At 39.9% G+C, this 12,634-nt stretch overlaps 2 protein-coding genes and 1 long non-coding RNA gene across 7 annotated transcripts in view; 1 reads left to right on the forward strand and 2 right to left on the reverse strand.

The window, feature by feature from the left end:
- Positions 1-12,634, reverse strand: part of rdh5 (retinol dehydrogenase 5 (11-cis/9-cis)) — a 124,182-nt gene that overhangs the window by 110,629 nt on the left and 919 nt on the right. The gene's annotated exons all lie outside the window — the stretch shown is intronic.
- Positions 1-12,634, forward strand: part of LOC140191750 (uncharacterized) — a 222,434-nt gene that overhangs the window by 109,588 nt on the left and 100,212 nt on the right. The gene's annotated exons all lie outside the window — the stretch shown is intronic.
- Positions 1,708-12,634, reverse strand: part of bloc1s1 (biogenesis of lysosomal organelles complex-1, subunit 1) — a 115,034-nt gene continuing 104,107 nt past the window's right edge. The window contains exon 4 of the mRNA XM_072249456.1: positions 1,708-3,093. Coding sequence (XP_072105557.1) covers positions 2,986-3,093 — 108 coding nt within the window. The 3' untranslated portion in view covers positions 1,708-2,985. The remainder of the gene's footprint in view (positions 3,094-12,634) is intronic.

Below are 12,634 nucleotides of genomic sequence, written 5' to 3' on the forward strand. Positions count from 1 at the left end.
TAGAGAAAGTCAGCAACTTTAAATTCCTTGGCATTATCATTTCAAAGGATCTCTCCTGGGTCCAGCACATAGGGGACATTACAAAAAAAGGCATGGCAGAACCTCTACTTTCTTAGAAGTTTGCGCAGATACAGCATATCATCTAAAACTTTGACAAACTTCTATAGGTGCGTAGTGAAGAGTATACTGACTGGCTGCATCACAGCCTGGTATGGATACTCCAATACCCTTGAGCAGAAAAAACCTACAAAAAGTAGTGGAGACAGCCCAGTCCATCACAGTAAAGCCCCCCGCCCCCCCGCCACCACTGAGCAAATCCACACAGAGCACTGTCAAAGGAAAGCAGCATCCATCATCAGGGACCCCCACCATCCAGGCTATGCTCTCTTCTTGCTGCTGCCATCAGGAAGGAGATACAGGAACCTCAGGTCCCACACCTCCAGGTTCAGAACAGTTATTACCCCTTAACCATCAGGTTCTTGAACCAGAGAGGATAATTTCACTCACCCCAACACTGAACTGATTCCACAAGCTACAGGCTCACTTTTAAGGACTCTACAACTTATGTTCTTTTGCAGAGTTTGTTCTCTTTTGCACATTAGTTGTTTGTCAATCTTTGCCTTGTGCAGTTTTTCATTGATCCTATTGCTTCTTTGTACTTACTATGAATGCCCACAAGAAAATGAATCTCGGGGTAGTATATGGTGACATGTATGTACTTTGATAATAAATTCACTTTTAACTTTGACAAATTTGCTCAAATTCTTTGAGGGTGTAACAGAGTGTCGATAGAGGGAAATCTGTAGATTTAGTGCATTTAGATTTCCCGAAAGGTCTTTGACAAGGTGCCTCACAAGAGGCTGGTGCATTAATGAAGAGCTCAGGTATTGGATGAAGTGTGTTAGAATGGCTGTCACATGGAAAGCAGAGCTGGAATATCTAGGTCCCTTGCAGACAGGAAAGAGGTAACTAGTGGAGTACTGCAGACATCAGTTCTTGACCCACAATTGTTCATGATTTATGTTAATGACCTGGAGGAAGAAACATTATATTAGCTTTCCAAATTTGTTGATAATACAAAAATAGGTGGAAGGGTATGCTGTGATAAGGATACTGTGATTCTGCAAAAGGATATAGATTAAGTGAGTTGATGCCATTAAAGGTCAGCAAAGATCATATAAAATGATAGGCAGGCCTGATGGGCTGAGTGGCCTAATCCTGCTCTTATTTTCTTGTGTTCTTGTAACTGAATTGAGAATACAGGATCACTCCCAAACATGTTGCACACAGACCAGGGTTCATGGGGTAGATATTTTGCTTCAACGTAATTCATAGTAATGCATGCACATTGAACTCTACTTTGAAATTAACCCTGATGGACAACATCCAAATAGCATGCAACAATCAACAAATTAAGTCATTTAAATTGAAGGATTAGTCATCATCTTACTTTATTAAATGTGCACACAGACTAGTAATTTTTTAATAATTCATTTGAAAGCATCAGTAATGCTGGTAAACACTTCTCCTTCTGGGTGGAACAGAGCCATGGCTCTCTACTGAATTTGGCTCATTAAAAATTTTACATTATGTTGGACGGCACATTCTGTGGAACGTCAGAATGTAATGAGGGGATACAACCAAATAGCTGATGTGTACTCCAGTAAGAACAGAAAGCAGAAGGCCACCAACACAAGAGACTGGACATTAAAGTTAATACACTCAGTGGTCACTTTATTAGGTACACTTGTACACCAGCTCATTAATGTAAATATCTAATCAGTTAATCACGTGGCAGCAACTCAATACATAAAAGCATGCTGACATAGTCAAGAGGTTCAGTTGTCAATCAGACCAAGCATTAGAATGGGGAAGAAATGTGATCTAAGTGACTTTGACTGTGGAATGATTGTTGGTGCCATAAGGGGGGTTTGAGTATCTCACAAACTGCTGATCTCCTGGGATTGTCACACCCAACAGTCTCTAGAGTTTATAGAGAATGGTGCAAGAAATAAAACACATCCAGTCAGTGCAGTTTTGTGGGCTAAAACGCCTTGTTAATGAGAGCGATCAGAGGAGAATGGCCAGGCTGGTTCAAGCTGACAGGAGAGCGACAGTAACTCAAATAACCACATGTTGCAACAGTGGTGTGCAGAAAAGCATCTCTAAATGTGTAATATGTCGAACCTTGAAACAGAAGGGCTACAGCAGCAGAAGACCACACACAGGGGTCCACTCCTATACCTAATAAAGTGGCTACTAAATGTACAGTGCATTGCAAAAAAAAAAAGCAACTGATGCAAAAGACAAGTTGGTGAACGAGGACATATATCACCAATGCACTTCAAGAAGAATTAGCATCAACATTGACTGGTCTGGCAAGGAATGTGTCAGCATGACAATGCAATCAAAAGGTAGAGAAAAAACTAATAACTGGCAACTGGCATCATTCTATTGATAAATTGTAATAATGAAGAGCAATATTAATCTTTATTTGGCAAACAATTACAGTATTACACAGTACACCAGCACAAGTTGTAAAATATTTGGCCAAGGATAGGGTTTGTAATTAAATTGCAATAATATTCTTTTCAGAAAGGCAGCATGTCACTGAATATTTCTACTACTAATACTCAGGGATGTATTTATTTTAAAACAAAGTTAACAACTGGTAAAGGCACCCATCATTTTTGCAGTCAAATATGAAATAGGCCTGCAGGGATTTTAATATGCACATTCTAGTTTCTGGACTGTTACACTCAGGGAAATGCATTGAGCCCTGCATATGCACATTCATCACAGTGGGAGGAATACGTATAGTTCTCATCTTCATTAGAATTAAGAAGGGCATTCCAGTCTTACTGCATTCCTCATATTGGAAATCTTGTTTTACAGAGCTTGTGTTCAGAATGGCAGCTTTATTTTCTGAAGGTGATTCCATTTCTTCCTCAGAAAGTGCCCATTTCTTGATCCACAAACGAAGCATTACGTTGCAGGTTGTAGTTGTCCTTTATAGACATACTCTAGGGCAGTGGCGATAGTCCTCATGTCCATCTCAATACTTCTTGCCCAGTTCTCCACATCACCAATTTCCTGGGAAGAAAATAGGTTTTCAGCAGGATCAATATCTGCTTGCTGCTCAAGTCAGTTTGTTAACCTTATGACCCTTTGTCCTTGCAGAATCAAATACAGTTTTATCTTAATGGAAATTTTGATCAGCTGCCATTTATGGTTTTAAGTAAATTTTCATGCAGGCAATTTTTGCGTAGCCTCTAGAGATGCCAGCCTTTCCTTCCAGAAAGTCTTGTCAAATGCATAGTGTTGTTTCCTCCTACCCCACCCCCATCCCACAGTATTCAGCAAAATGAAAATTGATTTCTTCTGAAGTGAAACATGATACTGACAATTCCTGGGTTGTTTCACATCACTCATTGTTTAAGAGGGCAACTCCTGTCACAAGGCAAACTTGTGACCTTTGTGCAACTTCTGCATTGGTATCCAAGGGATAGTCTCATTCCCCGTTGCTCTTTTTGGAGGAGTATAAAGGAACTTGGTCTATACTGTACTGGAGCACCCAAGCTGGTGAGACAATATAGTCTGCCCCCTGCAGTCCTAACCTGGAAGGCAAGTAAGGTACAAGCCCAACCCCATTAAATGCATCCCATCAATCACCTTCAACACCTAGTAAGCTCCTTCAACTTCCCAATCTGCATCCCTCCTCTAACTCTGCAATCATCCCAAGCCTCTGCTCTCTCACCTACACACGGAGGTGAAGTCACCATCCTTGCTTCTCTGCCCACTTCTCAAGCACTGACCTAATTCTTCCTTCCCTCTTCTCCTGATCACTTCCCTTTCCTTCACCACCATTACAGATATACAAGTGAAGTGCCATTCCCTTCTTGCCAGCCCCTACCCACACTGACAAGATGACCTCCAAAGTGCCTCAGCATGATCTAAGAGTTCTTCTGCAACCACATCTGGACTTTTATCAATGCGAGAATATCCAATGCCCATGGTCTCATGTGACTGAAGAGTCAGTTAGAATTTTGATGCTGTAGGAAGTAACCAATGTGGCCATTATCCTGCCACATCTTTGCCATTCACGACATCTAGTGCCCTAGATACTTATGCTAAAAAAACTAACCATTTCACATCGGCAGGATGTCCCAAAGTATTTGACTACCAAGTACTTATCTTAAGTCTGCAAGTGCAGTTGCCAACTTATCAAAAGTTCAACAAATAGCCAATATTTATTTTAGTAATGCCGACAAGAGGGTAGCATTGACCAGAACTAGGACCTCAGGGGAGATCCTCCTTGCAATTATTGAGAATGAAGCTGTGGGATCTTTGACAGACACGTTAGAGAACAGAATGTTCACATAAATAGAAGTGCCTGGAGACATTACCAATTAAGACAGGACCTCCAATGCTGCAAAACCTCAAACACTCCTGCACTGGAAAGTGTCAGCCAAATTTATATGCTAGAGTAGATCTTGAGCCCTCAACTTTCTAAATAAAGGACAAAATAACGTCCTGTCAATATCCTGTGTAATTCAAGCATAACCTCCCTATTTTTGTATTCAATTTCCCCAGCCATAAACAGGAGTATTGTTAGCTTTTCCGATTACTCGCTGTATCTGAATACTAACCCTTTGCCAATCAAGCACTGGGATACTCAAATTCTTTTGCACTTCCATGCTTTGACGCAGATCACAATTTGAATAACAGAGTTCCTTTTTTAAATTAAAGAACATGAATTCTAACAATTTTCCATTCTCTAGCCTGGAGTACAGAGGATGATTGAAGTACTCAATGTCCCATGGCATTTATGCTGTTCTACCATACTCTTCAGGGTATGTTAGAATTTCTAAGCATCTAGTTTGCATGAATAAATGCCACATACTATTATTCCATTTGCCTTCAACCATCCGAACTAATCTATCCTCAGATTAATTTATTCTTTAAGTGATTGAAGCAGGGAACTGGTCTCTGCTTTAATCATTTAAAGAGCTTTAAAGAGCCTTCAATTCTGCAAAATGCTTTCTCCTTCTCTTGATCCCAAAAGTCTTGCATTTTACCCTTATATCTACAACCCCCTCAGTCACAACTTTACAATCACTTCAGACAAAGGGAAGGGAGGCGCAGGTAATGAGGGAGAAGTTTTTACCCCACCAAAACACAATCACAACCTACTTCAAATTTACCACCCCCAGTTTTAACAGAGGTGGGACACTGGAAAGGAGAGTCGGTGCTGCAGCTGACCAAATAGTCGGTGGGAGACAAGCCAACATTTGAAATCTTTTAAAAAGGCTAAGTGCCTGCATTTTAGCAAGGCTTCTATTTATGGCTACAGAATATTAAAGCTGAGTTGCAATAGTGAATCAATCAAAACCTTAAGCAGACCACAGATGAACTTGACAATAGAAAGAACTTTGTGAGCAGGTTCCATGCATTCAATTCATACTGTGGAGGGGCGTGCTTAACAGAACTACTGCAGAATAAATCTATCGGTTTGGGTATGTTATCACCCTGAGTATCAGGCCTTTGGCTACTTGTGTGATAGTCACAAGACTATTCCACGCAACTTATGCTAAACAAAAAATATTGGTTGGCAAAATGAATTTTAAAAATTACAGATCATCAGAGGGAAAAAGCTTGATAGGGTTATCAATGAACCTGTGCCAAGAAAATAACCTGTGGTTAGAATGCTTGCTATGTAATAACAGCAGAATGTTCTACCTGCCCTTCAAAACTCAAGGCAAGATGCATCAACTCTGCTGGTTAAAGATGAGTTTCTTGTCAGCAGGTTTTTACATTATTGCTGCTGTTATTATGCCAATAGGTGCAATTTTAAGAAGATTTATGGTACCTTGTGTATGTTGACAGGATTAGGAGCTACCATGTTGCCTTAATGGCTAAACAGCCTGTTAACATTTTCAGTTATAGATATGTCATTGGAAACCTACCTCCCCTTCAGCAAACAGTGGGAAGAAAACAGGATTAGACATCTGTTCATCTGTCAGAAACAAGATACCCTCCCATTCTTCTGTAGGATTTGATTCCTTGTGTCAGGTTTGCCCAGAGTTAACATTTTGACCTTGGCCAATTCAGAATTCTATCCATCAGGCTTCTCACTCCCAACATCATCCTCAACCAAAGACTCTGCCTGGGGTTAATTTTGTTCTGACAACTATTCAGTTGGGTCTCCACCATCCTCTCACACTCATCCCAGTCCTTTTTCCTGCCCTAGTACACCTACCTGTCAACACTCCAACCTGTTTCAGATACAGATGGTCAATGAAGGTCAAGTCATAAAGTGACTCAGGACTTGAGCTGATACCCTCCTTAGGGGTTTGTTTCTGCACTGTACCGTACTCCTATCTGTTGCTAGTTAAAAATGGCTTTTTGACAACAGAAAGCAATGGATTTCCACTCTAGGACTTTAGTAAAGACCTGGCTGGCATTTCAAAACAGCATTGAAGTACTACTTGAGGTACCCTCTTTGAGGTAAAATGTTAAAGTGAACATTGTTTCGTCTTTAAAAAGATTCCAACAGCCTAATGGAAGATTAACAGGAGTAATCCCAATGCTCTGGTCATTATTTCTACCACAATCAACAAAGACAAAATTCACTGGCCATTCATCTCTGTACTCTGTCAAATTTTAATGTGCACAAATCTGACATAACTAACAACAGTAATTGCACTTTCAAAGTCACTGATTTGTTTAAGTTTCTGACACCCAAGTTCTTTTATTTAAAGGCAAACTTGATAGTAGATCACTGCCTATAGGACTGAAAAATCGTTTCAGAAAAGGAAAAAACGTCTTGGCTTTAATCACTTTATTATTCAAATCCCATGTGACACAAGTGACCTTAAAAAAAAACTATTAGTAGAATAAAAATTGATTTAAGAATAACCGCAGATCTGTGAAATGCAATAGGGCGCCACGGTAGCGTAGCAGTTAGTGCAATGCTATTTCAACTCGGCATGTCCTGGAGTTTGGAGTTCAATTCAGGCACCATTCTGTTAGTAGTCTCTGTATGTCCTCCCCATGGAATGTGTGGGTTTTCTCCGGGTTCTCCGTTTTCTTCCCACAGACCAAAGATGTACCAGGTTGGTTAACTGGTCACTGTAATTGTCCCGTGATCAGGTTACGGTTAATCCGATTTGTTGGGGGTTGCTGGGGCGGAGTGGCTCAAAGGACCAGAAGGGCCTATTCCGTGAAGTATCACTAAATAAATAAATAGTTTGTGAAACACAATGAAGATTTCATTGTATCACTTACACATCCTATCACTCAGACAAAATGACAAATGGTTTTCCCATGATCCTGGACAAGCATGTCTCCATAAAAACACTCATTCTTTTAAAAAGTAATACAAGATGGCTATAATCAACTGATTTGCCAGGATCATAATATCATTGATTTCTCTCCACAAGCCAGCAGATGGTGCTGAGCTCTGCATTAATTCAGTAATGATAACTTAAGAGGTTTTGTTTTTTTCTCCACCTAATTTTCTGCCTTTCTCCCCTGGAGCAATGACGGGCCCATGCTGGGGTACAGTTTGAGACTGCCTCAAAATTCCTTGGAATTAGGGTAGCAACTCTCCAGGAATTGGAGATTAACAACCAGGATGCTGCTGAGAGCAAAAATTCAGGACCATAAATCAGTGACAGCAAAAGAAAACTGTTTCTATTTTTTAAAGCACTTAATTAGTTACTCAACAGTTTTTCCCAACCAATGATTTAAAAAAAAACTCACAAAATAGTTTCAAAAAAAAATCTCAGAAGCTGTTAAATGATGGGCATTATAAAATGAGCAGGAACTACACAAGTATTAGGAGGATTTTTCTCATTTTAATTAAATTGTAGGAAATATATCTGAATGATCATACAGTTAATGTTATTTGCATTCTTTTAATTTTTTAAAAGGAGGGTTACATTTATCATTCTCAATGTATGCTCTCTAAATATTTTACTTAGCAAATGTTTTACAGAGCACAAAGTGGTAAAGAATTACAAAAACATCACGATTCACACTAAAACAGACTTCCTAGTGGGTGTCAATGCCAACTTTCTGCATACAGATTCGCACAGTTCTGGTACATGATGAAGCCACATCACCCTGAATAATCTCACTTATTAAATCAACATGATTGGCAGAGTATTATCTTATAGAACTGATCATTCAAGCAAAACAAGTTGGAAGGATGAAGATTCCAAAGTAAATATAAAACCTCCCATATACTGAGTTACATTTTCCATTTTTAAAGAAAAGCAGCTCCTGTGAAATGTGATTATTGAGGACTGAGCAACTTCAAAAACTCAACATTAAAGATAAAGGCTGTTCATCCAGTTGCTTTGAGCAGCAGCTGGGGAGCTGAAAATAATTAAAAGTATCTGTAGCGAGCCGAGATCCTTATGAGATTGATCCCTTCATACTCACAGGTGTGAGCTCTTGATCAGAGGCAAACAGCATACTTGTTTTGTCCTGCTTCAGTAGAACATTTGGCGCAAGATATTTGAATGACTTTGGAAAATGATCAGAGTGCACCAGCATGATCTCCAAACCTGTCCGTTTACATGCATCATCCAGTGATTTGCACAAAATGCTGAAATGGAAATAGTTTACCAACCTAATGCTGCATGCAAGTTTGAGCAGCCTTTCTCATTTTTAATATTACACTGTACTTTAGTTGTTATATCACTAAACTACCAGAAGGTGGAAAGGACAAGGCTTTTGAAGACATAGATTTACTTGGCAGATGTTACTACCATCCAGTAAAACCATTGCAATATGGCAAGGAATTGCAAGACAGCAGTATCACCCAGTAGAAAACTCAGTGCAGCACAGACAAAGCATTCCAAGTTGCTGACAACCTACTAATGGAAATTCAACTCAGTGACATTAACCTGGAATAATTAAGTGATTATGTTGTTGCAGACTGAAGGCGGCAACAGTCTCTCTGACAGCTGTTGGAAAGATATAACACCTCATTACTTCAAGGTTTAACATTTCTTTACTGACTATAGTCAAAACGAACTTGGCATTATGCCAGAAATCAGATCCACTTAATGCTCTGTTCCCACAATTAGAAGACAATTGTGTAAATTAAACCAACCCCCTCCCCCATCGCTCCACACAATAACCACACCAAGGAAAATTATAAGAGAATAAACAACCTGCACAACATGCTCAGCTGTGGTATACTAAGGCTACGTCCACACTACGCCAGATAATTTTGAAAACGAAGCTTTTTCTCTTCGTTTTGACCCTCCGTCCACACTGAACTGCCGTTTTTAGTCCCCGAAAACGGAGATTTTCGGAAATGGTCTCCAGAGTGAATAAATCTGAAAATGCCTAATATCCGTTGCAGTGTGTACGGGGTAACCAGAGCTTTTTAAAACCGCTGTCATGACGTGCCGGAACAAATGGCAGCAGCGTGGCATTTCATTGTTTTCTTCTTCTTATTATTATTATTATTATTACTACTACTTTATTGTTTAGAGCATACAATCATCACAGCGATATTTGATTCTGCGTTTCATAGAACCTAACAATTTCAGAACAGATGGCAACGAGACTGAAGCCGGAAGAGTTAGAAATGTACTCACCAAATACTTCGATCCATAGCTTACTGAATAAATACGTATACTCACTTTGCCCTGTTTTCTGTCCTTGCTTGTATGAAGGTAAGGACAGAAAACACCCTCTGCCACCTCCAGCTTAAATTCCATGCAGAATATTTTGGAGGATCAAGGTGGTTTACCTATTTATACAAGTACTTCTCTGACAATAGATGTGTAACAGCCTAATGTAACATTGTATGGAAATATAAGGTAACACTGATGCAGTCGTGTTTTATACATTTAACAAGGTGCTTTATTATTGCAACAGAGTTAGTCAGTTTTTCAATGTTCGTCATCAGCTGGGTCATACTGTCCGTGAACTCCCTGTTGGTTGCTTCCATACGCTCCAGTATTTTTTTTAGTCTTAAATCCTCCTGCGCGAGAGCCAAGAGCAATTCCTTTTAAGTTTTTTCTACTCTGTAACTGGACAAACGCACACCAAGTATATCGTTTCCTCTTCGCTTGTTTTCTGTGTGTCCTGCGCATACCCAGTAGGAGGAGATTCGTCCAAATATCCGTCTAATGTGGACGGAGATATTTTGAAAAACGCTTAGTGTGGACGCCTGTCGTTTTTACTCGAAACCGGCATTTTCAAAATTATCCGGCGTAGTGTGGACGTAGCCTAAGTTAATAACATGTTTACAGGGTCATACACAGATATCACATGCTAACAATTTCTATCCAATGCATTTGCTACTTTTAGCGAAGTATGAGGGTTTAGGTGAGTATGAAGTGTGTAACTTACTGAGCCAAGCAAAGCTTACTGATAACATTTCAAAAGAAATTCATTGATTGACTTAGCAAAATATTAAAGACATGAGCTGTGATGGAAATGCAACCTTACTCTTTGCCAGCCCCCACTGTAGCAATTTTATACAAGCTCTTAATGATCTGGGTACATCACCGAATCACATTAATTTTATAACCCTGCTCATTGCAAATGTCACTCCTCCCTTGAAGAAGGGAGGGAGGCAGGCAGAACAAAGAAAATTAGAGGCCTGTTAGCCTGACTTCAGTAGTTGGAAAGATGTTGGAGTCCATTATTAAAGATGAGGTCTCAGCGTATTTGGAGGCACTTGATAAAACAGGCCAAAGTCAGCATGGCTTTCCAAAGGGCAAATCTTGCATGGCTAATCTATTGGAATTCTTTGAGGAAATACCAGGTAGGATAGACAAAGGAGAGTCAGTGAATGTTGCTTACTAGGATTTCAGAAGGCCTTTGACAAGGTGTCGCACATGAGGCTGCTTAACAGAATTTCAGGAAAGATACTAGCATGCCTAGAGCATTGGCTGATTGGCAGGTGGCAACAAGTGGGAATGAAGGGAGCCTTTTCTGGTTAGCTGCCAGTGACTAGTGGTGTGCTGCAGGGGTTGGTGTTGGGACTGCTTCTTTTCACATTATATGTCAATGATTTAGATGAAGGAATTGATGGCTTTGTGATTAAGTTTGTGGACAACATGAAAATAGGTGGAAGGGCAGGCAGTGTTGAGGGAGTCTGCAGAAGGACATCGACAGATGAGAAGAATGCGCCAAGTGTAGGGAAGCGCACTTTGGCAGAGGGATAAAGGCCTAAATGGGGAGAATATTCAAAAGTCTGAGGTCCAAAGGGTCTTGGGAGTCCTTGTGTAGGATTCCCCAACAGTTACCTGGCAGGTTGAGTCGGTGGTAACGAAGGCAAATGCAGTTTTAGCATTTTTTTCCCTAGAGGATTAGAATACAAATGCAAGGAAGTAATGCTGAGGTTTTATAAGGCATTGGTCAACCGCACTTGGAATATAGTGAACAGTTTTGGGCCCCTTTTCTAAGAAATAATGTATTGGTGTTGGAGAATGATCCCAGGAATGTAAAGATTAACATATGAAGACCATTTGAGGGCTCTGGGCCCGTACTCGCTGGAGTTTAGAAGAACGAGGGAGGATCTCATCAATATTTAAAGGCCTAGGTAAAGGTAATTTGGAGAGGATGTTTCCTATAGTTGGGGAGTCTCCAAATTGAGGGACATCCATTTAGAACAGAGATGAGGAAAAATTGCTTTAGCCAGGGGTGCTGAATCTGTGGAATTCATTTCCACCGCTGGCTATGCAGGCCAAATCATTGGGTATATTTAAGGCAGAGGTTGATAGGTTCTTGATTAGTCAGGCATTTAAGGTTACCGAGGGAAGACAGGATAATGGGGTTGAGAGGGATAATAAGTCAGCCATGGTGGAATGGCAAAGCAGACTTGATGAGCCGAATCACCCAATTCTGCTCCTGTGTCATACAATATTATGATCTCCCTGGTCTTCTTCCGCCAGTCTCTTAAATCTCCCCCAAAAGGTAAGTGGCAGGTCAGCTTTTTTTGAACAATGCTCCTAAACTGGAGCACCTAAATTGAATTCAATACCTAAAACTATAAGGGATGCAGATTCAGTTGACACTTTAATCACCAGCTCAAAACTTATTTATTTAACTTTGCTTTTAACTAACATCTTTTTGTCTTTTTTAAATTTTTTTTTATATTATGTTTGCTCTTTATCCAACTGTAAAGCACTTTGAACTGCATCGTCTGTTTGAAAAGTGTTCTATAAATAAGTTATTGTTATTATTCTGGGACAGGCTAACCCTGCAGCATAAGAGATTCCACAGATGTTAGAAATCCTGAGCAATTCAGCCCAAAGTGTTGACTATTTATTTCCCTCATGGATGCTGTATCAGCTGCTGAGTTCCTCTAGCATTTTGTGTGTGCTGCTCAGGCTAACCCTAGATTCTGATGAAATTAAGTCTAAATTTTTCCTGTCTAAAAAATTAAAATGCCTTAGTTATTTAAAATTGAATTTTATTGAAAACTTCAAAAAATATGGAGGTGACTGTATTTGGAATTCAATCCAGATAAGTGTGAGATTATACATTTTGGAAGAGTCAAATTTTGGTAGGACATATATGGCAGGGACCTCAAGGGTATTCATATATAGAGAGATCTTGGGGTTCAGACCTATAGCTTGCTGAAAATAGTGACACAGGT

This window comes from Mobula birostris, chromosome X (genome assembly GCF_030028105.1).
Source record: "Mobula birostris isolate sMobBir1 chromosome X, sMobBir1.hap1, whole genome shotgun sequence".
In the NCBI taxonomy this organism is placed as follows: domain Eukaryota; kingdom Metazoa; phylum Chordata; class Chondrichthyes; order Myliobatiformes; family Myliobatidae; genus Mobula; species Mobula birostris.